The sequence below is a fragment of the Mugil cephalus genome, chromosome 7, assembly GCF_022458985.1.
Source record: "Mugil cephalus isolate CIBA_MC_2020 chromosome 7, CIBA_Mcephalus_1.1, whole genome shotgun sequence".
Taxonomy (NCBI): Eukaryota; Metazoa; Chordata; class Actinopteri; order Mugiliformes; family Mugilidae; genus Mugil; species Mugil cephalus.
In genome coordinates, this window is record NC_061776.1 from 9154661 (window position 1) to 9180391 (window position 25731).

The 25731-nt window shown below is 40.1% G+C and overlaps 2 protein-coding genes across 2 annotated transcripts; both read right to left on the bottom strand.

Annotated features, from left to right (window-relative positions):
• Window positions 1–438: 438 nt before the first annotated feature.
• On the bottom strand, window positions 439–12915 carry mppe1 (metallophosphoesterase 1). Its single transcript, XM_047588992.1, has 9 exons — window positions 12221–12915; window positions 12003–12111; window positions 10230–10333; window positions 7713–7793; window positions 7249–7357; window positions 6553–6654; window positions 4122–4244; window positions 3821–3961; window positions 439–1308 (listed from the first exon to the last, which is right to left on the bottom strand). The coding sequence occupies exons 1-9, from the start codon at window positions 12472–12474 to the stop codon at window positions 1123–1125; spliced, it is 1209 nt and encodes a 402-aa protein (XP_047444948.1). The 5' UTR covers window positions 12475–12915; the 3' UTR covers window positions 439–1122.
• A 4121-nt stretch (window positions 12916–17036) lies between these two features.
• LOC125010117 (cathepsin Z) lies at window positions 17037–25512 on the bottom strand. Its single transcript, XM_047588485.1, has 6 exons — window positions 25343–25512; window positions 23506–23669; window positions 23175–23354; window positions 18726–18876; window positions 17970–18135; window positions 17037–17861 (listed from the first exon to the last, which is right to left on the bottom strand). Exons 1-6 carry the CDS (start codon window positions 25471–25473, stop codon window positions 17736–17738), a joined length of 918 nt encoding a protein of 305 aa, XP_047444441.1. The 5' UTR covers window positions 25474–25512; the 3' UTR covers window positions 17037–17735.
• Window positions 25513–25731: the final 219 nt, after the last annotated feature.

Genomic DNA, 25731 nt, shown 5'->3' on the forward strand with positions numbered 1-25731 from the left:
TTTTCTGAAATTAAAATATTCAGTTAATAATAATATTATATTAATTAAAAGGGGTGTAGAACAATTAATAAAGATGCTGTTAGTGTCAGGATTAACCTCAAAAATACCTGAAAAATTATCAAAGTAAAAAAAAATGAAGCACTTGATGATATTGATGCAAAAACATACACGAGTCCTCATGCAAAATTGATTTGCAGCTTTACCGTAAATGTTCTAATAGACATAAATATGGACCTAACAGAATGTGTATATATAAAAAATATCATATAAGATGTTGACTGACAACTTTAAAACAACTCCAATCAAATTTTGAACGGATTTCTTTTAGTTATTTTGCACAGATTCTCGTTCACATGTTCATAGTCTTGGAATCATCCGTTTCCACATCTGCTCATTTCCTCTTTTTACTTTTTGATCCGCCACAAAACTCGGGACGCCTTAAGATTCAGATTTATTATGTACAGATTGTCAGAAACTTGTTCGACAATTTGGCAAAAAAAAAAAAAAGAAGAAAAGGAAAAAACCCTCACAAAAAACATTTGGCACGGAAAGTCATCAATAAATAGATTTTTTTTCTTTTCTGATATGCATCGTTAAAAACAGCGAAGACGCCAACGACAGGAGTGGATGAGATGATCGGTGTAGAGTTTACAACAGGTCACAGGTAACATCAGAGACATAAAAACGTACCTCTTTCACTTTACCACCTTAAAACAGGCCAGGGTCAATTTGTATTTACATCTTTAGTCCATCTTAATGCCACATGTCTGCGTGTTTGTGTTTGTGTGTGCGCGAGTGTATTTTATAATAATTCCCACAGTTGTAAAATTATGTGATTGAAAACTTCCTGATGCATCTTATTTTCCACCTATTAAAAGGAAGTTAAAACATTGATTTGACCCTCATCACAGGCTAAAAACCCACCACCACCATCATCACCATCAGTGTTAAACATCAAGTCATTTAAAATATATACTCGTGTCCTTCACAGTGCCTTAAAAGCATTTGGATCACCACGTTTTTTGGCCGGCTCAGACGAGGAATATTTTGGCTGCCAACCTCCACACGTCAAGTATTCACCAGCCCACGTCGAGCGCGGTGCACTCTGGGTAACGCGGTTTTTCACAGGGACTTGTGCTTCCCCAGCAGACAGAGGCTGAGGCACTGCAGCAGGCCTTTCATCCACAGGCAGTGGGCGAGGAAGAGCAGCAGCAGGCAGGCGCCGGCCGAGCAGTAGACGCCGATCACCGTGCTCTCCTCGGGAAGGAAACACTTGGACAGAGCGTAGCTGCTGGGCGACACCGACGCCTGGGAGGGGAGACAGGAGGGGAGGAGACAGGAGAGGAAAGAGGTGGTGTTTTTTTATATATATATATATATATATATATATATATTGGAGGAAGTGGCTGTTTTGAGGATCTCAGCCACTAGAGGGCGCCCAGAGTTTAAAAATGAGAGCACAGTACCACCGACAAAGATACTTTCATGAATAACTTCATAACTTTGCCTTTAATTAGTTGATTATGATAAAACAGGACAAATATTTAAGTTATGTTTCCATTAACTTATTACAATATAAAACTATTTAACAGTATAAAAGTTTAATAATTCCTCTTTCACTACACACAAAAGAAATTAGTGCAAAAGAAGAAAAAGGAAGTAAGCAAGTAAGTAAACAAAAGCAACAATGTAATAAGAAACATAAAAAATTGCTCAGAGAGGGAAATGTCTGCATCCTGTGCCATTGTCTTGTGTCTGAGTACAGACGCATTTAAATAACAGTGTCAGTGTCAGATGTGCGATGCTGCTGTGATGCTACTGTGAAGCTCCTGCCGCGCACAGACTCGCATCAACTCTGTGACGAGTAATTTACTGGACATACAGAAGAGAAACCGTAACAAAAGTATCGATCTCATCACGCGAGTGTCGACCCAATACCGATACTAGCCCATGTACCGACACTGTCGATATCTAGATCGATACTCCCAGCCCTGGTTAATACACTTAACCTCCTGACACCTGAGCTTTTATTTAGTATTTTCACTTTCTCCAAGGTATTTGGGATCAGTAGGACCTAAGACGTATAAAAACTAAGCATCATCTTTGATCGGGAAGTAGTAGTTTTTGAAGAAATCTATGTCCTCATATGTGGACACTGGGATTATTTCATTATTTATATTATAATAAAGTCATCACAAAACCTTAATACCTGAACATGGCTGTTAATTGGCAAATTAATTAATACACAGGATAAGATGTTACAATCCCTTGTGCCATGATCTGAGGTGAAACTCATTTAGAAGCTCAGTCCAACTGAGAAACCGACCAGCTACCAACTAGCAACCAGCAAGAAGACATCACATAACTAGCCTAGGCTAAACTAAGCTAACAAGCCTAGCCAACAGCAGCACGTAAGAAGTGATGGGACATGCAACTACACTTCAACCAACACCTCTCCCCTCTGCCAAGATCGGAAGTAAAATGCTAAAAGACACCAGCTAACTAGCCTAGCCAACAGAACCGGGTAAGAAGTGAAGACAGAACTGCGAACAATGAAGGCTCAACTTCCTCAAACAGGGACGTTGTAGCTTGCCGCTACTGATAAAATTTGTTAAATTTTACATGTCATATCTAGAAACAAACTAGAAACATTAATCAGCATAAATAAGTTTCAACCGTAAATTTTAATGATGTTTTGTTCCTCATCATTCTGAATAAATTAAATGAAATGTACACTATTGTGTTTTTACACCGACTAGTGTATTAACTAGTTATGAAAGTAGTATTTTTCCACGAATCACAGACCATTTTAGGGACTGTCTCTGTTTTGGGTGTCCCTATTGGTTACTCTACTTAAGTCTAGTGAGGGCTCAATGACGGACTTGTTATATGCAAGTTAGAGCGACTGGAGACGTCTGATCAGCAAAAAGATGGACTTCAAATGAAATGAGTCCATCTGTTTAGAATAGTTTCCAGTCGACACACGGAGCAAAAAAAGACACAGATATAACCAGAGAGAAACGGTTCAGACCAGGTGTTTACAGGGTTATTAGGAGCGAATATCTTCCCATTTTAACAGATTAACGAAGGTTTACAGCAGCAAGACAGAATAGTTCCTGACAAATACACTATGAGCAATGTTAAAACTACTAAAGCTGAGCTGTTTCAGGAAATGGAAAACATTAACTGTGCGCTCATTAAGGGCTTGAAAAAGATTAAAAGTTACATATTTAAATATCAGAAACAGAAAAGACTTTATGGCCAAGTATGATTGTACATACAAGGAATCTGTCTTGTTGTTCGTTGCATAAGAAATAAAAATAAAAAAATAAAAATAAAATTAAAACATTAAAAAATATGTATATTTTATTTTTATTTATGATAAAAACGAAAAAATAAACATTAAATTAAATTTTAAAAAACGTAAACATAAACACACAGATATACAAAAATATATACACTTTACTATAAATATACAACAAAAGGAACATTTACAGTGGGATGGTGGTTGAAAAATCTTCCTTTTGTTGTGTATGTATGATACAGTGTATATATTTTTGTATATTTGAGTGTGTATATGTTTAATTTTTTATTTTATTTTATATATTTTTACTTGGCAAATTCCTTGTATGTACAATCATACTTGACAATAAAGTATTTTCTGATTCTGATTAACATGAAAAACATAAATTAAATATGTAGCTTTTAATCTTTGGGAGCAGACAGATCTTCATCCGTCTGTTATTAGCTTCAGTTACTGATAAACTTTTTTTTACCAACAGTTTAATCTGATTCAGGCGTAGTTCGTGTTCTCACTCACCAGGATGAAGCTCGGGTTGTTCCTGTTCCTCCAGCTGAAGGACGGCACGCTGATCTCCGGGTACTTGTTGTCATGGAGAACCTCACATCCGCTGTGGGTGTGTCCGCTCAGGATGAGGCGGGGCTTAAACCACTGCAGCAGCTGAGGAGAAACACACACACACACACACACACACACATTAAGTCCGCCTCAGAGGCTGGATGCCACTCCCTTAACTACATCATCATCATCATCATCATCATCATGTTTCCAGTAGATCTTCCTGTGGAGCCTTGTTGTGACGAGACTGCGGAGCACTCACCCTCTGCGAGGCCTCCTTAGACAGGACGTCGTACTTCTCTCTGAACAGCAGGTGTCGCTCTTCAGGCGGCGCGGCGTCCTGCCCTGTGCAGCTGGCATCGCTCACTCTGTACAGAGGGTAGTGCTGGGGCAGGAGACATTAGAATTAGAATCAGAATCAGAATCAGGATTAGAATTAGAATCAGAATCAGAATTCCTTTATTTGTCCCACAACAGCTAAGGAACAGAAAAATAACAAGAGTAAAGAGTGGACTGTAGAATAGAATAGAATAGAATAGAATAGAATAGAATAGAATAGAATAGAATAGAATAAAAAAAAATACAAGTACTGGCAAAAAGTATTGAACCTTGTGAAGAACATTCACAGATTGAGGTTCACGTGTTTCGCATCAGTTTTTTTCTCTCAGTTACTGGGAGTTCTTTAAAGTTGTTGCCATTTTTTCACGATTAATTAATGAAATAAAACCACCTGAAATCACTGATCAGCATTTGCAGCCTTAATAAACCTCTTCTAAACTAGCTTTGACACATTTGTCTCTTCCCACACCGCCTGATAGTAAAGTCCATATTCAGCTCGCTACACACTTTGTTTAAGCTTTTTGATTTTTACCCCGAGTGAAATATTTTAGAATTTTATGCAGATTATTATTATTATTATTATTATTATTATTATTATTATTATTATTATTATTATTATTATGTTTGTTTCGTTGTTTTTGCGTCTCTGCTCAAAAGTTTGTCATGAGGCCTGATTGATTTGCGGGTAATAACGGTTTAACACAGGGGTCGGAGCCGCATGCGGCTCTTTCGTTCCGCTGTTGCGTCTCTCTGCGGCGAGCGGTGCGGAGCAAGGACACTGATCAAAGCCGTTCACTTTTTTTTAGCTAACTGCCTCAAAATAGCGGCAACTAGTCACTCATCAGTGAACGAGCGAGAGCTACACAACACAGAATGACACTGAATGTCACACCACACTCATGTTTGTAACATCAAACATCCAAAAAACACTGAACTCCCACAGTGCATTGCGGCACATTTACTAGTTGCTATCGAGTATTTAATTCAAATGTATTTTTATTTTAGTGCGTTAGTTTAAAAAAAAAAAAATCTAAATTTGAATCGATGATGATCTTGTAACATTAAAATAAATGTGTTTAACTTTTTGTCGCTCAAAATATACGTCACAACTACCGACGTGCGACAGCCGCTGGCAGGTCCAGCCCGCTATTTATTGAAGCTTTCGACCTCAGGTAAGACAACCACGGATAAATCCCTGTTATGTTACATAAATGCAGTTTAGTTTTCTCTGTAGCAGTTATTTCATCTCATAAATGCAACACACTATAGGCCTAACATAGAGGTGAAAACGATATATGCAGTGTTATCTTCATTTTAGATGTCAAAGCGGTTTTGTTTTTTCTGTGGTTAATGGGTACAAATGGCTCTTTGAGTGTTGAAGGTTGCCGACCCCTGGTTTAACAGGTCGAATCTGATGAATAAAGAGCAGGCAACACGTGTAAGACACATACACCGACCAGGCATAACATTATGACCACCTTCCTGATATTGTGTAGGTTCCTCCTGAGCCTCGAAAACAGCTGCGACTCATCAGAGAATGGACATGGTCCATTTGAGGGTGTCCTGTAGTGTCTGGATATTGTTAGTGGGGGGAGCTTTGGGTCCTGTGGGTTGAGTGGAGGGGGTCTGTGTGGATCATCCCACACACACTTGATCAGCTTTTGGGATTTTGGGTGTTTTTGTGTTTGTTTTTTTAGCTGTTCCTAAAGCGTTTTGTGTGTGTGTGTCAGGCTGCATCCTGCTGGGGACATCTGCTGCCATCAATGAGTGTCATTGCTATGGGGTAGTAGGGGTGTCTGGTCTGGTCTAGGTGGGTCCTACATGTCTAAGTAACATCCACATGAATGAATGTCAGCTCTAAAAGTTTCCCAGCAGAACATTGAACTGTCACAAGATGCTCAGTGTCATTTATGTCTATTGTCAGTGGTCATAATGTTGTGGCTGACCACTGTTTGTCTACAATGAAGGGGTAGAGGAAGACATGTTTCCATTACACTGATTTGGATTAAACGTCCTGTAGAGAAACGTAACATAAGATTCAATCAGGAAATATGACGCGTTTCCAAAATCCACCGTTCAGCTTCGACTTTTAGGTTTAATAACCGAGATCAGGGCCAAGTTATTCTAGCTTCAGGTTCTTTTCTTCTTCTGTCGAGGAGATTCTGCCCAAGGGTTTAAAAAAAAAGAAAAAAACAAAAAGGAGTGAAAATGCTCCTGAAGCCTCCGACCAACTTCAGCTGAAGTTCACAGCGAATCAGTGGATTTTTCTCTCGCATCGCTCTGAGCGGCGAGAAAGATCAGAGGCTCTTCTTCTTCTTCTTCTCTACGTTAAATGTTTGCGGAGCCTCGTTTACCTGCAGCATGATGGGGGGCGTCGGAGGATAGAGCTGCGAGCCCTCACAGCCGTCCATCGGCCCACTGCTGCCGCCGCCGCCGCCAGCGCTGGGCTGAGAGCTCTGCAGTGAAACATAAAGAATTCATTAGATGTCTCAACCACGAGTTCACAACGTGTCCTCAGAACATCAGGCTTCACATCCCTCCACGGTTTGTCTGGAAGAAGACGCAATCGTTAACGGGCTCAGTACGAGTAAAAAGAAAGAAACACCTCCGATCTGCTCTATCCTCACACCTCATACTGAAGTGTTGTTTCAGTCCCCATGAATCCTCCCCATTTTCAACGAAACTTTTCTGCAAATTTGCATTCATCAATCCATCCACAAGCTACATTTCAGCTCAATTCCCAAATAATCTCCATCCTCATGTCTTCAGGACAACTGTCTCTCATTACTGGACCTCGTTACCAGCTCACACCAAAAACTGCACCAGTGTCGATTCATTCATGAAGCAAACGATGCATCTTTTACTGGACGAACTCTTAACCGTAATCAATCCACTGATAATTATTTTTATTTCCTCCTCAAACTTTGTATTTTCATTTTTTTCTCTTCTTAACGTACTTGTACGCTTTGTCGTGGCATTGATCTGTTCAGTGTTCTTTATTTTTATACTTCCACACATCCATGTATTCATTTATCCCACATTTTTCCCACCTGAAGCGAACAGTTGAGGTCTCTGGAGAGCTTGATCAGCTCCTTCTCCACCGACTGGCAGATGGGACACCCGTCACCGTGCAGGGCCACGCTGTTCACCAGCAGGAAGCTGGAGACGGAAAGAAAGAAAGAAAGAAAGAAAGAAAGACACTCAGCGACTCAGCGGCTGCAGAGATGCATCATTAAGTTTTTATCCCTGATGCTGATGTTTTTTGGCGACTTAGCTGGAGCAGAGACAAAAACAGCTCCGGTTTATCAGCTGCTGTTTACACGTTACGTAAGAGCGAGCTGTGTCTCTGGATCCTTTTTCAAACTGGACCAAATGCTTAAATACACCAGGAGAAAGTCGTTCATCTCCCTGAGGAGCGCTTACGTTCTGCAGCACACAGTGTGAAAAACACAAACATGAGCCCACATTTAAGTCTGGGACCGACTGATTTAAGGGGATTAAAAACCGAGCTCACTTGACTCCCTTCTTGGTGACGACCCTGGTGGAGGAGGCGTTGAAGACCTTCTCGAAGCGCTGCAGCTTGAACCAGTCCATCCTGCAGGGGGAGACACACAAGGAGACGCTGGTCACTCGGTCGGTTTCGCCTCGTCTCGCCTCGCCTCGTCCCGTCTGTCCCGCTTCGTTACGTAAGCGCTGACTGAGGCTTCCTGCTGCGACGCGGCTCGAATCAAAGTGCATGTGAGCACATAATCCCACACTTCTGAATCATCAGACGCTGAACCGCGGGACGCTTCGGAGCTTATTCCTTTCCCCCCGAGATATTAAGAAAAAACTGTCTCCTTCCAAACAAAAAAAAAAAAGACACACGGGGGGGTGGACACGAGAAACGCAACCACGCTGCAATCTAACGCAATCTAGCCACAACAGCAAAAAACTAAAAATAAATAAATTTAAAAAAAGAGCAGAAACACCATTCTTCTTACGGAAACATGCATTCTTTGTAGTTTCGATTTTAATAATAATAATAATAATTGTGGAATTTCTCTTAAAGTTTTTTTAATTCAGAGTTAATTTCCTACAAAAAAAAAAAAAAAAGGCAAATTCAACTTCCAGCTTCTAAAATGTGAGAATCAGGAGCCTCTATCTGTTTCCCACCATTGTGGTTCCAATACTTTCACTAGTTTTTGTTCATTCTTCACACAATTAATAACTATTAATCACACAACCAGTTCACAGAATGAATAACAAATGAGCAGCTTTTCTTAATGATCATTCACTGGTTTTGGATTTTTGAAGGTAGCAGCCGATTTTTATGTTTTACGCCATTTTAATTGGTGATGTTTAGACTTTTACTGATTTAAGAATCAAATAATTATTTTAAAAAATATTATTAAAAAGGAGCGACCACTGGCTTCAGCTTCTGTCAACTCCTGCGGGAGCAACAAGGATTATTCTTCTTTTCTTTATATCACAGTAAATGTTTTGGACTGTTTTTTAAACCTTTTAATGACCAGATAAATCAGTTTATCGACACGACGAACAGCTGAGCAGCCGTCCTGATGATCAGCTGATCTTTAAACTCACAAACGTCCAAACCACCGTTTTAACTCAAGAGACTTTAACTGGACGTTTATGAATGAGTTTCAGCAATGAGCAGATGTTCTACTTGTTTAATTTGAGTTTCATACAGTGATGGACTCAAAGCACAAACTTGCAGACTCAGACTTAACTCTTGACTCTGAAGCTAAGCTCTCACCTTTGAGGGCTACGACGTTCCAGCTTGTGAATCGCTTCACTGAACAAATGTGCTCATTTAAATGGTAAAATATGACAAACATCTGCTGGTCTGAGCTCCTCAAATGAGGCGTTTTGAATCTTAATTGAATATATTTATGGTTTTGTACAGTTAACGACTCATGACACAAAGTTTTGGACTTGACTCTCAACTTCAAAAGCTAAGACTTAACGCTTGAGGATTTTTTATCTGGATTATTTTGTACTGGTATATCTCTGGCATAGCAGAACAAATCACATCTGCCTTCTTTTAGCTTCGGAAATGAGTAAACGTGCCTGTCATGTAATATTTTACGAGGTTTTAATCGAATATATTTGAATTTAACACAGCTAAATGTCTAAAGACACAAAGTTCAGGACATGATCTTTCCTCGACTTCAAAGCTGAGACCTTGTACTTGAGGATTTGCTGCTTTATTTCATGTCGTACTTTTAATGGTTCAGGTCTCGTGAACCACTTCAAAGAAAAAGTCGTTTCAAGGTGAATGTAGCAAACATCTGCTGGTTTTAGAGTCTGACGTTAAATACATTGAATATATTTGATTTTTATACAGTTAAGAACTCACAATATGAAGTTTAGTACTTGATCTTAAACTATACTACATTTTTTCTTTGCATGTTTGTTGCGTGTTTTTCCTTTCAAACTGGTCTCAAAAAAAAAAAAAAACTGATTCGACTCCTGTACAAAATCTGTCCGTTAATATTTAAAACACGTCACTTTTACTCTTTAGTAACTGGTCACGATTACGCGGTTAATATTTTTAAAAAGAGCTCAGTCTCTTCCTGTAACAGCTCAGCTCTGCAGTTTTTTTTGTTTTTGTTGTTGTTTTTAGCAGCAGTTACTCAAACAGTGTATTTCAGGGACTATTTCCTGCAGCGGATGAACATTGAACATTCAGAGCTCTTCAGTCCTGGCTGCGTTTCTCACATCCTACCTGAGCATTATGGAAAGAAAATAATAAAATAATTAAAAAAGTCCACCTGATTGACTCACACCTCAGAAGTTTCCTTGAAGGGTTATGCAACTTCTTTGCAACGACTTTTTTTTTTTCCCCACTAACGAGCCAAGTTTTTTTGACTTCTGTCCGTAACTAGGGCAGCAGACAGTCGCGCTAAAACACAGTTGCAGTCAGAGGGAGTCTGAGGTCGAACGAGTGGAATCAGTTTTATTGCGTGTGTCGGGAGAGCAAAGGTCTCGCAGGGAAAACAGCCGAGCAACAAGAGAAGCGTGTCCTTACTCGTAATGGAAACCGATGTCGTGATTTCCAACCAGTACGACCAGTTCTGTGTCGGTGGAGTGTCTGAACATCCTGTGGAAGCGGCGCACGTCGTCCTCCCAGTGCTGCACGGAAAAGCACAACAAACACCAGCTTTTAACGAGGAGAAACTCTCCCACCACCCAGGACTGACCGGTGCACAGGGTTCTCATCACGATGGAGCTTCTTATTAGTGTATCAACAAAAAAAACCCCAAAAAAACGACAAATAAACGCTCTCAGCTCCCAAATGTGAGAATTTGGAGCCTTCGTCGTTTTTTTTGACCATTTTTTTTGAGAGGACGAGCAGCTGTTCTGAAATATTTATCAGGAATCCGCTTTAGCTTTAGCTTCTATCATGTGCAATGTTTACATTTCATGTCAGGGTCTGAACGGCTGGTGGAAGGAAACGAGGCCACTAGTTGAACATTTATGGATCCAGCATTCAGCCAAAAAAAAAGAGAAAACGATGCGAGTTGCATTTATTTGTCATGTAAACATTTGCCAAAATGCGCAGACTTTTTACATTTTATGTCATTTTAATTGAATACGTTTGGATTATGAGGTGTTGTTTGAACACCAGTGAATGAAATAATCAATCAAAACTGAAACCAATCAACTCTGAGGATGTTTCCATGACTTTTCCATCATATACATTGAATATTTTTGAGTTACTGGGCTGTATTTTCAAACTATGAACCACTAAGTGTTTATTTACAGGATGAATAGAAACTACTCTGATGATCAGCTGATCTTTAAAGTCACATTCGCTGGTTTTAGCATCAAAAATGTGCAGATTTTTAAAGTTTATATAGTTTTAATGGAAGATAATGGCTACACAAAATGAGGCCAGTTTTGAATATTTACGGATCCAATAATCAGTCAGAGTAGAAACTACACACAAGTTGCACTTATCTGTCATGTATCGGGCAAATTCGCTAACGGCAGCTTCTAAAGTGTCTCAGACTTTTTACATTTTATGTTAGTTTAGTTTAGATTTATGTGATTTATGAAGTGTTTAAGCTTCAAAAACATGCCAGTTTATTTATTTTTATTATTTTTTATCGATTTAAGGAAAGATGTTTTGGATTCGAAGGAAACGAGGACGGCTTTTGAATATTTGTCCTGCAATCACACTGAAAAAAATAAATAAATAAACGAATAAATGAAGAGAATCGGGATCACTGACTAGAAGAGCTGCCGGCTGAGTGTGACAAATGAATGAGTGGCTCAGTGGAGCTTTTACTGTCTGCTCGCTCTCTCTCTTTTTTTTCCCTTTAATCTTTTCTTCTTCTTCAAAAAAAAAAACGTGGCTTTCCTTTGTGTTGCATGTTGCTCATCATCATCGTCTCCTCTTTCTTCTGCCTGACTTGAAACATCCTGTTCTTACAATCCAGTCATGGATCTGAGAGTATTTTTTTCTTCCTTTCAGAAGGTGATTCTTTATATACATGCACATACATATATATACATATATAAAGGAGGATCAGGATGGATGAACCATGCAGGGCTGAGAGGGAGGATGCAGCTGTGTGTGTGTGTGTGTGTGTGTGTGTGTGTGTGTGTGTGTGTGTGTTTTTATCCCCTCCAGACTTGCGACCTCCTCCTCTCGGGCCCAAGAACATGAGGGTGAGGATGGTGCATATTTATCAGCATAATAATAAAACAATAATAATAACATGCAAAAAATTATGAAAAATAAAAATGTGCAGGGTGGTAAAAAAAAAAAATGATAAGAGAAGGAGCTCGTCTTTACCTTCTGTGAGCTCCACTTGCCTTCGTCGAAGATGTCCCCGAGAATAAACACTATTTCGGGCCTGAGGAGCCAGAGCGCGGTCTGGAAAGCCCTCTCCATCTGCCATTCCCTTTGGACACAACACAGCATTCATTGTTTTGGTTTGTAAACCCCCCCCCCCTCCCTCCTGCAGGGCTCCAACGAAGGGATGTGGTAAATAACAACAATGGTGACATTACCTCCTGAGCTTGTCGAACCAGTGTCCCCCCACGGCTCCCAGGAGGTGCGTGTCGGAGAGCACCATAGCCCGGACCGCGGACTCCCCTGGCCGGGCGTCGGCGACGTCCTCTCCGGCCCGGCCGTGGCTGATCTGCGGCCAGGCGCACTTGAGGATCGTCGGGAAGTAGATGAGATACTCGCAGAAGAAGAAGGCGCCGCCGACCATGGCGATCAGCAGCACCGCCACCATCCATCTGGCGCTGAACCGCGGCATTTCTCTGTTATTCTGCGCTCGGGATGCCCTGAACTGGCGCACTGGCGGCGGCGACGGAGCGGTCCATGAGGCATCTTCCCCCCCTCACTTCCACACCCGGAGGTCTAGGTCTCCAGACGCACGATGCTCATGGCAAGTTCCTCTGGGAGCCGAAGACGAACGAACGAATCCACAAAATCGGCCCGTGGAGTCCGGTGGGATCAGAATATGAGACAAAAAAAAAAGGAAAAAGTGTCCAAAGGAGACGCAGAGACACGAACAGCAACAACAGCAGCAGCAGCAGGAGGAGAAGAAGAAACCAGTCGACGTTTAGAAGCCAAAGCTCTGGTTTGATTTTGTGCGTCAAGCTGGAAACAACACTTCCCGTGTTGGGGGGAAGCCCTTTCAAAATAAGATACGACTTAAGGGCAGAGGTGTCAAACTTGGCCAGATGAGAAGAAGAAGAAGAAGAAGAAGAAGAAGAAGAAAGAAAAGAGGAAGAGAGAATAAGGAGAGAGAGACGTGGGTGGAGAAGGAGGAAGCTGAAAATGAGGGGAAAAAAGAAGAATGAGGAGGAGAAGGTGAAGGAGGAGGAGAAAGATGGGGAAGGAGGATGAGGATGAGAATAAGTAGATGGAGAAGTAGGATGAAAATGAAAAAGAAGGAAGAAGAGGAAAGGGAAGGGGTAGTGAGGAAGAGTAGAGGAAGGAGATGAATAAGTAGATAAAAAGGAGGAAAATGAGGAGGGTGAGGTGAGAGATGAAAAATGAGAAAGAAGGAAGGAGAGGAAAGTGGAGAAGGAGGACAAGGAAGAGTAGGGAAAGGGGAAGAAGATGAAGGAGGAGAAAGAAGAAGAATGGGGAGGAGGAGGAAGAGCAGAGGAAGGAGAAGATGAAGAAGGACGATGAGGAGAATAAGTAGATGAGGGAGGAGAAGAAGAAGGAAAATGAGGGGGATGAAGTGGAAGATGAAAATGAGAAAAAAGGAAGAAGATGAAGGAGGGTGAGAAGAAGAAGGGGAAGGAGGATGAATAGGAAGCGGAGTAGAAACAGGAGAGGGAAGAAGGAAAAAGGAGTAGAGGATGAGGAGGAAGGTGAAGAGAGAAAAATACAAAGAAGACATTAACTGAATTTTCTTCAGTTGAACTGAAATAAACATTTTCATAATGAAAAAAAATAACCAGTTAAATAAAAGGCTGAACGGTGACTGAGTAACGATATTATAGGAGGACGACTGCTCTCAAACACACAGCGCTGCACTAAAAATGACATCGAGAACATGTTAGACCCGGTCCAGTCACATTTATTGATAGAAAATCGACCCAATTAAATGTTTTGATGGATGTGTTACACTCTTCAATTTTCAATTACCGTAAAAGGTTGAGTTAAAAACCAGGAAACCCCCCGTGTTTCTGTCAATGGATTCAACTTATCAGCTAATTACACAAATCAGCTACGACACATCTTCCTCTCTCCATCCCGTGGCGCCAGTCTCCTCTGAGACTCGCTTAATCTCATTTAATAATAGACAGTTGGGTTGCATCAAAATTTCTTCCACTCTTTGTCTTTACATCGTAAGTACTTACCGCACACAGCGAAACCCTAATGCAATATTGGTATTCAATTATTTCATTACTGCAGACTCACAATTACTTAGCAGGTAGTATCTGATCGTCAGATATATATCTCATCGTTCTAGATCATGCACAACAGTAAATGGGGCTTTCACATTAATGCACTAATGAGAAAATACCAATAATAAAAACGCTGTGAAGTTATCTTTGGATTTTTTTTCTTAATCTTTTAGCCTATAATTATTCTTATAAATGCATTTTTGTGCACATTTATTTTTTCTTTTGTTGATGAGATGTAGTTACATCCACTTTAATGTATTTTATTTAAAAAAATAGTAAAATATAATCTCCGATGGCTTGCTACACGAATAATATATTATATAAATGGTATGGTATTTGCCTTTGTGGTACTTAAATATAAGATTTGAGTAACTGTAATTAGTAACTCCACCCTTTTCCTATAGTTATTGTATTTATTAATATTGTTCTTCTGCTTCTTCGGATTTAAATGCTTTTATTCTGAAGGCACTGCGACTTCCGGTATTATCATCGCTGACTTCCGCTAACTTCCCGATGCGTTTGTGAGGCTGGAGAGTGAAAGAGAAAGACAAAAAAAAATATTTTTTTTATTTATTTATTTTAAGAAAACTGATCCAACACTGTGTAAATAATCCCAATACTTCGTATGAACGTTAATCTGAACAGTTTAAACTTCAGGTGCAAACAGACGGGAAGGAGTTACACCAACCGTGGGGCCAAATGAGATTAAGTGATTTGTCAGCAGAAATGTAATCAGCAGGAGGGAAGAAGCTGCTCATGAGTTCACCTCTGACACGCAGCGGGAGTTTATTTCACACAGGAAGCTGCTCTGACACCAGGCGTCTGTTCGCGGCCTCGCGGTGCAGAGACCTGCAGAACCAGTTGGCCGGGAGGAGCCGTGCATGCTTCACGCTCACAGTAATGTAAAGGGAAGGCAGTTTTTGCCCTTCCTTTTTATTTCTCGAAACATTTTCCTCCGGCTGACATTTAGAGCAAGATCTGACTCGTGCAGAATGAGGAAGCCGAGTGCTGCTGCACGACGGTTGAAGGGAAATACCTCAGCTTTCAGACTCGTGACCATGAATGAGAGCTTCTTTTTTTTTTTCTCTCTCTTTACCAAACCAACAGGGTGGAGACGGCTTCCCCTCCCAGATGTGCTGTCTTCTTTTTTTCAGAGTATGAAGGCACAGGATTTCAAAAACTGTTCTTCTGGTGTTGTTTTAAACCACTCTACAAATCCTCTCGGCCTCCAGGAGAAAGCAGATTCACCCAGTACCAACAAACAAACCCATCGGCTAAAGCTTTTTAATGATTCGGGGTTTATTTGTTTAATTTTAGCCCCTAAGACGCCGCGTTAGAGCAAAACTAAAGATGGTACAGCAACATTTTCTGTACAGAAAGCTAATAATAGGTTTCAGTAAAGAGGCCATCTGTGCAAAGCTGCACCAGCACCTAAAGGGTCCTAGAGGTCAGAGGTTTAATCTGTGTAGGGGATTTAGAGATTTACAGATTCAACAGATTTACAGATTCAAGTGTCTCAAGACTGAAACTTTATAATTCACTTCATAAAAAACTCAATACTACTCCTAAAAACTCCTAAAAGACCCATCTCAAAGATCAAAAATGCAGTTAACCGTCAATTGGATAAATCAGTATGTGCGTCATCATGAGCTAAAAAAAAAGTATTATTGCAAAAAAGTGCAGACAAAAATCTAAAATGGCCAGAAAGAGTTTAAATAATTATATATTTTCACTTAAATATGATCATAAATCTGTCCATTTCCGCTTCACTTCACTTGTGTCCTTCTCTGATCCCTTCCACTCAGATTATATTCATTTAATTGAAGTAATTAAATGAATAATTGTTTCAGGGCTTGAAATTGCGACCGTTTTAGTGCCGTGTGTGAACTGTGCCACTACAGAATATTTGAGAGCAAACAACTGTTGTGTTGTGAGTGAAAGTCATGCCTCTCTGTTGATCAGTTAATAGTTACTGTTGGAACTTGTGTTTGTTGTTGTGTTTAAAAACAGACAACAAAAAAAACATCTCCTTGGGGCTGAGCCCCCCCGTCCTTAAAACCTAGTGACGCCCCTGAAACACACTGACAGATGATGGTTTAAATCTGCAGTTATTGTTGAATCCTTATATAGTGAAGTGTGTTTGTTGGCCGAGCTCCATTTAAATTGACTTGTTTTGAAGCTTCAAGCTGCTGCATTAATTCATTTGTCAGTCAAATTATTTGTGTGTGTGTGTGTGTGTGTGTGTGTGTAGTCCTGGAAGTGGTTGAGTCTAAAGCCATTAAAACATTGACTGACTGGTGCTTTTTAATTGTAGAAAGAAGCTAAACAAATCCTTAACCCATAAACACTGAGGACTTAATCACGGTTCCCTTAATGGCCCTCCTTCCTTCCCAAACCTGACTCATCCCGTCATTTACTGAACTAATGAATGCAACAGAGGACGATTTCCATGGAAATCACCTTCATGCGCAGGGTTTCTTTCTGTGACAGTCGTGTCGGTGCGGCCGGTCGGCCTCCGGGCTCTCATTAGGAGCAGTTAGTGCAGATGTTGTTACCCGGTGTGTCGGCACGCTGCACCCTCTCCCCAGACCTGACAGCCACGTTTCACCAGACGTGAACATAGATGTGAGTGACTCAGCTCGCCGGTCGTTTGAAGGAATATGTTCCCTGAGAAATGTGCGGGTGGTGGAGCCGAAGCGGAGAAACAGGCGGAGTTTTTTCACGTTTAGAGTCAGCTGCAGGTCATGTCTCCAGAAATTATTTACTGAATCTCTGTTGAAATATTTATTTAAACTGAGCGTGGCTTAGTCTAAAAGGAACATGAATGATGCTGATAACAAGAAGACTGATAATACTCTGATAGCTCTTAGCTTAGCATAAAAACTAGAGACAGGGGGAATACGTTGGCTTTGATCTGAAAGAAAAAACTAAATCCACAGACGAAAACTCATAAACGTGTCAAACATTCTTTTATTCTGTGCAAAAACCAAACACGCAGTGGTTTTTATGTGAATTAAACCGTTTATATATGTTTGTATTAAAAAATGCAGTTCCTCAAATGACCACTTAAAGCAAAATGACTCAGTCCCCACGACCACTGATGTTGTGGTTAAAACTCTGATTGCACCCACATGTCGTGCAAATGGGATAAAAAAAAAAAAAATAGCTACAAAGACCAAGAATGTTTTGTTTTTTTGGTTTGTTCTAGGCTGTAAACATGTTTATCTCTGCTATGAGGTTGGGACACAGACTAAAAAATAGAAATCTATAGAGATGGACTCACTTTTGGAGCCAGCCTCAAGTGGCCACATGAGGAACTGCAGATTTTGGCACTTAATTTTTCGGCCAATCGAATTCATGCTGGGTTTGAGTGACAGGTGAATGTCCTCCCAGGTTGCTAGCTATCGCCTATAACCACCTCTTTTCCATTTTTCTTTTTAAAATGAGCTTGGAGTTAATTGGAGTCAGGCACCACACTGAGCTTCAAAACCTCTCTTTATGAATCCTATGACTGACGTCATTAAGGATTCGTTCATCTTTATATATTTTTATGATTATAATTATTATTATTTCCCCCTTTTTTTCCCCTAATTTTCCCAATTATTTAAATGAATAGACCAAAACAAGAGAAAACTTGGGGTCAGTAAGTTTAATTTGGCACTTCTGTTACAATAACGTCTCCGTACGCACAGTTTTTCTCGATACCCAGGTTGAACCAGTTGCCTTTTCCTTCTTTGTAGGCACTGGTGACTATTCTTGCCCAGCCGTGTTCCCCCTGAAAAGAAGAAAATAAAATATAATATGTAAAAATTTATTTGGCTTTTTATATAAATGAATCGACATTGAAGCTTGAAGTGTGCAGACTCTGCAGTGAAGTACCAACCCAGAACTCTCCCCAGGAGTTCCTGACCACCCAGTACTCGGTGCCCTCTTCGTCCAAGCCCCACCCAGCCACAGATATGATGTGATTCGGCAAAGAGAGGGGGTGGAACTCGGAGAAAACCCCTCCCGAATACGCCTCCAGGCCGCTGGTCGCCATCAGGGCACAGCTGAAAGACAAACGGGAGAAGTTCTTCTTGTCTAGTTCTTGTCTTCTTCGTAATCTTAGAAGAGTTATGAGTTTTGTTTTTTTTTTAAGCTGCGGTTTGTTTGGAAAGAGTTTGTACTTGCAAATTTAAATGTGTATCATGCAGTGTGGGAACTTCACAGTCCTTGATTTGATTCTGCAGACACTCAATTCTCATTAAGCAACAAGTTTATAAGAGCTAATGAACTGTACGGCACACCTGCTGGCTCAAAATGTTCTCAAACTTTGTTTTTGTCTTTCAAGTGACGACCAATTTTTTAAAAAGTTTTTGGAAAGTTTCATTTTATCTGCAGGTTATTACAAAAAAAAAAAAAGATTAATGTGGCAAAAATTCATTTAAAGACAATAAAAAGATGTTCAAAGAAATGCAGCGTGTCAGTCTGTGACACATGTTCAAGGACTACAGGCAGACTAACGCTCTCAAACGTTAAAAGAATCATTTAATATTTATCTACTAATAAAAACATCACGGAGATGAAGAACCACTACGTGCAAAGTTCACACGGAGGACGAACTGACGAGGGTTAATAATTAGAGATGACTCCGTTCTACCTGATGGGCCCGTTGGTGAATATCTCCGCCTTCATCTTATCTCTTCCTGAAACGTCTCCGTAGTCTCCCACTTTCCACACAGTGTAGTTCTTCACCACGTCGCACGTCTTGAAGAAGGAGCACGTTCCACACTGGTTAAACAGCTCGCACTCTACAAAGAAAAACATTTACGATTTAGTGCTCAGTTTCATTAAGAAGTGTTGACATTTCTAACTAACATTGTGTTAGTAAAGTGTTAAGTGCAGCAACACTATAGATTTTATTAGTTTATTACACTGACACTGCACTTACATAATGGTATTTTTTTTGTGTGTTTACTCCACCACATTTTAGATTAGTTTATCGTCAAACACAGTTGATTTACAGCCTATCAAGCATAAAACCACAACAAAACCAAGAACCTAAACCACTTCTCCAGACCGATGCAGCTGAAGTTCCTACAACACACTGCAAGGACTCAAGCCAAACTTTCACTCAGGCCTCAGACTTGGACGTAACAGCAGATTCTTCCGAGCGAGTGGCCATAATGAAACTCATTGTTCCCCGGGGAGACGGCACGGAGGAGGAATGTAAGGAGACCGAACGTCCTGAGTTCACAGAGGAGTGAAAGGCAGCTCTGAGTCCACTGAAGGTGGACTGCAGGCCAGACTGGGAGGTGGGTGGTTTGTCACACATCTGACTACATTCCTTTGGTGGCGTGAACACACAATGAGCCCTCGGCCACAATAAAAACCACAGACTTAGCAGGGGTGCTCTTGCGTAAGCAGAATTCACCCTCATTCATTCATTCAGAAGAAAAAGAACAACACACAACCACTATTACCAAACCGTGCCGGTGTTTATTCGATAACAGAGTGTGAAACTGAGATTTGATCACCAGTGCTGACTGGAGACACATTTTAAAGGTCCCATATTATACATTTTTTCAACAATTTCATGTAAGAGTTGCAACATCATTGTTTTCAAAGTTCCCAAATTGAGCCTTGGTCCTGAATTTCAGCCAGTCAAAAAGTCGCTCTACTGAGAACAGGCTGCTTCTGTGTCTGTGTCTGAGCTGTGTTTGTCCACGCTTACTCCAACGCTCACTTGGAGATAGGATGCGGCTTTCGCTGGCTAATGTTATGACTATGGCTGGTAGAGACGCTGTTGTTCAATCTTCTTCTCTGAAGAAGTTCAGAGTCTGCAGCTTAAAAATATTGTGTGTCTGGGTACGTTACTTAGTTTGTTCATATGTGCTGTTACAGCTACTACCATGTAGCTAATGCTAGCTACCGCTAACTGTAAAGGTAGTTCTTATGGTTACGCTGGGCGTTTCCTGCAGAAATAAAATCGATACACTGGGTTCTCAGAGGCTCAGACGACTTCTGTGCTCGTTGATGCAGTCAACAACAGAGCGACGGTGCTTTGCCCATATCTTTGCTATGTTTACTTCCCTGCTATGTTTACTTTTAAGGAGGGAAAAATCTCAGATCCGCCTGTGTGAGCATGCATTAGAAACAAAGTTTAGCAAGCAAGTGAGGGAAGTGACAGAATGTTTTAATTTCATATATTACCTTTAGAAAATCTTTATAAATTATATGGCATTAAATATAATGCTAGGTTTGGAAACATGGAGTTAAGGTTAGCCACTTGCGATTGGCCTGACCAAGTTAGTTAATGTAATGTTTGTCAAAGCAACATCTGAACAGAGCCTGTGACCTTTTTTGCCATTCCAGTCTGGTTTACTTCATCAAAAAAAGTAAAATTCCCATGTTTTTTGCATTTTATCTGAAGGAGGACTTATTAAAACTAAAAGTAAACTATATTGGTCCAGCTCAGGATATTAATAATTTAATGATTTTGACAAAATTCTGTGAGAGACAAAATGTCGACCCTGTTACGGGACATCTCTATTCATATATGTTTTGAATGCACACTTATTACAATTATGTCTCTTAATTTACCTTTGCAATATCAATTTTAACAAATATTCACAAACAAGTATATTCACAAAAAGCCTTGCTGTATTTTAAGGCACAGTCTAATTTGAACACATTCCTTTTTGAAGTAAAGGGAATTTCATTTATTTTTAAGTGAGTTCCAGTTTTGCAAATCATACACTGCAAGTAAACAAAGAAATGCTTAATATTTGGAATTTTTGTTTAATTATTATCAAAAAACACACAAGTGACAGGGTGGACAGAAGAGTAACGACGGACAGGATATAACAGTGTGGACCTCTTATCAGTGAAAAACACAAGTGACAGTACTTTTTTTTCTTCCTTCCTCATTAAACGTATGATTTCGATGAGCGAAAATGTGTTTTTAAATGTGTACCAATTCCCAACGTCACAACGCACACACAACAATCAGCAGTTGGTGGTTCTGACACAGCGGTAGAGAGAGCAGCTGTTACATTAATTTGCTCTGGTGCAAATCATGTCTGTGTTCATTTGCATACAGAGGAAATAAACCCTATGACGCTGGGTTTAACACTGCGCCAAAGCTGCAAAACATGGTCTCTGAAAAAAACAAACTACTGTCAACGCCTGAAAGTGTGTGGACACCAATACGCGACGGTTTTAAAATCTTAATCTAAACTCATGGGCGTTTTGCTGCAACCACAAGACTATCACAGAGATCAGGCACAGCACCAGTAACACTCACAGTTGGTGGTCGAGTTCATGAGCCATGAGCTGCTGTAAGATTTCTCTTAATTAAAACTATTTTTTTTAAATAAAACGTCCACGTGGGTCTGTGACGGTTCTTTTGAAGGAAAAACTTCATTATAATATTATGTTAAACAGGTCTCTTTGACCTAGTCTTGTCTGTGTTCCTTCCATACACAAAACAGGGTCTACAAGGTCAGCTGTATAGACTGACTGCCGCTGCAGATGGTGACAGCCAGTGGTTGACCTCCCAACTAATTTCACATCTTATATTCGTCCTGGCACGAGGGACTGGGCAGAATGGTTCTGGCTCTGAATGCATGAACAGCCGTTACCATTTCTCCTGATCGTTAAACCTTATCTCAATACAAGTCATCTGAGTCTTCAGTGTCATTTCCACCAACATCATATTTCCACAACAGTTCTCAGTCATCCAGGTCTTGGTAATCCAAACGTAGCTGGTGTTTCGGGAGAATTGTCAGTTTATTTCAAACCCAATAATAGACTTAGACAGAAACTGGTCCACCCCAAAGCAGTGCCATGGTGCAGGCCAAGTGAGACAAAAAGATTTATATGCTTTTTAGGGGGCGAGGGACATAAAATAGTATGTTGCAGCGTGTTGCTATTTCCATGTAACGCAATAAGCTTTTAAGAGAGCCCGGTTTCCTTATACCAGGGTTTAAAGTACACACGCTTGTTATCTAACATTGTCCTCTTGACCTGACTTTTAAATCAGTTATTTACTCAACCGCCCGCAAGTGCAGCTCAATATACAGTGCAGATTTTGATAACAATAAAAATATCAATCATTCACAAATGTAATCAGAACCTGAAGAGGCAGTTTTGTAAAATAATTTTGTACTAAATACCACTGGTGATTTTGGTTTGGAAATCATATCAATAGCATATCAACATCTCACTATATCAACTACTCAAGATCCAACCATAAAAAAAACACGTTGCATGGCTCGTGGTGTGAACGGCGCACGTCCAATACACTGCAATCAATATACAAAGTCGCCACACTCATAAACCACAGCCACTTCAGCTCCACAGGCAGGTGAACAACTGTAACAACAGGTTGTGTCACCCACACACACAGTCACACACATATCACCAGTTACACAAATTCCATTATAATTCAAATAATATGTGAACTACATGATCAATTCCATTTAGATTCAAAATAATTTACACTCACTAAGTGCCTTTTCACGAGCTCCTGCTTAACCAAATTTCGCTTCAAATAAACCAATGTGAAAATAAATACCCCCCTGAAAAAAACATGTTTTTATTAAAGAGGCAGCATTTTCTCTACAACATAGGAACGCCCGACCAACATCTTTAAGTTGAAGATTACAATGTCAAAATCTTGGCCAGAGAAGACAAATGGTTTGAGAGAAGAGTAAAGGAGGAGTAAAGGAAGCCACCTTCTCTTAACACAGGAGGTGGACCGAGATTTAATCTGCCATCAATTTACAATACAGTCTTAACTTCTGTCCCCAAGAAGCTTTAACACCATTCACATCTTGACACTGGAGACTCCCACTGACAATGGCTTCGTTAGAGCTCCATTCATAGGGAAAGTGCTTAAAAGACATAGGTAAGTATCTGGCTGTTCATGAAAATTAGTGTTTCTGATGGGTTTGTAACCACAGAGTTTGCTATTTAAACCTCAACTTTCCGACCAGCTCCTTACAACTGAAGAAGCTGATCAGATGAGTGGCAAAACATCTTCAGGAAACTCACCCTTTTTTTAAACGCCTTTAGTAACGCGATAGTAAAAAGTGTGTTTTTTTACTTTGGTTTTTGGCCTGGTAGTTGTTGCAGGTTTCATCAGGGATGCCGTGCTTGTGTGCGTAAGCGTAGACTCCAATGTGATCTCCTCCATAACAAGAGCCCGCCCTCCCGCAGTCTATCACGTTCTGGACGGACAGGTAGGCCGAGGGCCACGCTCCTCCACGCTTGATGTTGATCCGGTCTTGGAAAAAAAAAAGGACGAGAACAACAGATGTTACCGGGCGTCTTTATCCTGGCTTCAGCTTTCTCACCATGTCACTAAATTCTTTGTAAATAAATGAATTTAGATTCATCAGTTCGTTCTTCCTCCACCCCTCTGTTGTTATGGTTACCGGCTAGCGCACTAGTGGATCCCATGGCCCAGCAGGAGCCACAGTACTGCGGGATGTGCTGGTTCCTCGTGACGCTCACATAATTTGTCCCATTGATGTTCCTCCAGTCCCACGACGTAGGAAGATCCTTCACCTTTACATATTCATGCGGCCGGGCGTATGTCCTAAAAAAAAAAACAAGAAACAGCTGAAAATCATTAAACACACACACACCTCCGCAGATACAGAGATGCTTTATTCATTTATTTTTTACTAGTGTGACCGAATATATCTCCTCTCAGGACTGCGTGGGTTGTGCACCGGCTGTGATTGATTCCTAGGTCCTGCAATATCCTGTGGGTGCTTCTAACCGAACAGGATATTGTTGTGTTGTGTTTCTCATCATTTCAAGCTCAACCTGAACACAATCCAAACCAGCTGGAGTAACTGAAAACAGCTGTGTGTATGGATGTGTATGTGTCGGTATATTAAACAAATTAAATGAGAACAACCCACCTATTACAAAAGGATTACTGTGTAATCCTGTAATAAATAAGAAGAAATACCATAAGTCACATTTCTGTTTCATGTTTTCGGGGAGTTTCTCAAAGGCTGAAAGGGAATCACATCCACGAAAATGTGTAGCAAAATAAAACTGCCTTTAATCCCGACAACTTTCTTCAGTTGAGTTTTCTTAATTTTCAAACTTGTACAGGCAATTACAGATAATCAGAGAGACATTGTTGGAGAGGGCTTTTGATGAATTTAATGGATAGTAATTACTTTGTAAGCCATGCAGAACAGAAACACCCCACTGACACTGATACATTTGTGAAGCAGTGGCATTTTAATACTGATTGTCTAGTGGAGAAATTTCATTCTGTTATAGTCTTCTGTTTCATTATGTTATAGTCAGTGGTGAAAAACAATACTATGACACTTTGAACTACATTATAGAGGGGAATGGGGGTATTTTCTGAGCCTATACACCTGCTTCTAGTATCTTCTTTGATTAAATTAAATTCAATTAATTTAAATAACCATGCAGCAGGTTTTCTCTACTCTCTCCCACTTCACTCTTTGTGACTTTTTATGCTGCTACTATGACCAGTATGCGTATAGTCTCTCCATTTCATCCATATTTATGGATCAATTCATCCGTTTTTTCATCTCATTGTCAATGTTTGTTTTTACATGTTTACCTTCATACACTAAAAATAAATAAAGTAGCTGGAAGTAGCTCCACATTCACAAGATACTACAATAAAATACAAATATAGAATGCACTTGCCATTTCATTGGGTGCACTAGTTTTGTGTTTGTAGTACACATACATCTATTACTTTGACAACTCCATTTTAGTACCACTGTTGATCATACACCACAAACAACACCCCCCTCTTATATTTATAGCTTATATTCGCATGCATTTGTTTTCACTAGTGTGTCTAATGTTTTGACAAGTGAGTATATATATCATATAAGACAACACTGTGGCATTTGTTTTCCTGCAGAATCAGTACTTTTACTTATATATCTTAAACTTACTTCACTGAGAACATTTCTGCGTTGTTTTTTTTTTTTTTTTAAATTTCAACATTATATAACACAACAATTACTGTTAATAAAGCCGATAGCATAAGTAAAATTACATATATTATCACAGTTACGTGTGATGCTATTAGAATAATCTCTCAACTAATTAATTTACATACATTACTTTACATACCCCAAACATTTCTCTGTGGGGAGTAGTAACGAGCAGTAAACACCACTTTCCTCCGAGCTAAACAATCACAACAAACCTTTAAACTGAGCCACTGTCCCGGTACAAAGTGTTTATAATCTTGTCACTTACCTGACAAACGCCGGTCTGCCGTCTGTGATCGGTTTGTAACAAGGCTCGGACAGAAAAGTGGAAACACTATCCCCAAGAGAAAATAATGACAAACAAACAAATAACAGCAGTTCAACCGTGGAAGGCGCCATTTTGGCTCTTCCCGTTTCCACTTACGCAATGACGCAATCATTGCGCGCCCCCTGTCGGCCAGAGAGACCCATGGCGGCTTCCTTTATTACATGACATCGCTTTACGCGTTTTTAAAGGGAATTACTGTAGTTTTTCACCACTACATTTGTTTAAAAAGTATCATAATCAAGTAACTTACTATATTAGACTTACTATATAAGAACAGATTGATGTTTCAGTAACTGCAATCCATTTACATGATACTTATTCCTTTTAAA

What these genes read in the sequence shown, in the direction of transcription:
- mppe1 (XM_047588992.1), bottom strand. Translation starts at nt 12,474, where the DNA reads ATGCCGCGGTTCAGCGCCAGATGGATGGTGGCGGTGCTGCTGATCGCC. An exon ending in CGCCCCCCATCATGCTGCAG is followed by an intron (nt 4,245 to 6,552) that starts GTAAACGAGGCT and finishes CTCCTGCCCCAG; the next exon opens with CACTACCCTCTGTACAGAGT. An exon ending in CTAAGGAGGCCTCGCAGAGG is followed by an intron (nt 3,962 to 4,121) that starts GTGAGTGCTCCG and finishes GTTTCTCCTCAG; the next exon opens with CTGCTGCAGTGGTTTAAGCC.
- LOC125010117 (XM_047588485.1), bottom strand. Translation starts at nt 25,473, where the DNA reads ATGGCGCCTTCCACGGTTGAACTGCTGTTATTTGTTTGTTTGTCATTA. An exon ending in GGCAGACCGGCGTTTGTCAG is followed by an intron (nt 23,670 to 25,342) that starts GTAAGTGACAAG and finishes TTTTTTTTTTAG; the next exon opens with GACATACGCCCGGCCGCATG. An exon ending in CTACCAGGCCAAAAACCAAA is followed by an intron (nt 18,877 to 23,174) that starts GTAAAAAAACAC and finishes TTTTCTTTGTAG; the next exon opens with AGTGCGAGCTGTTTAACCAG.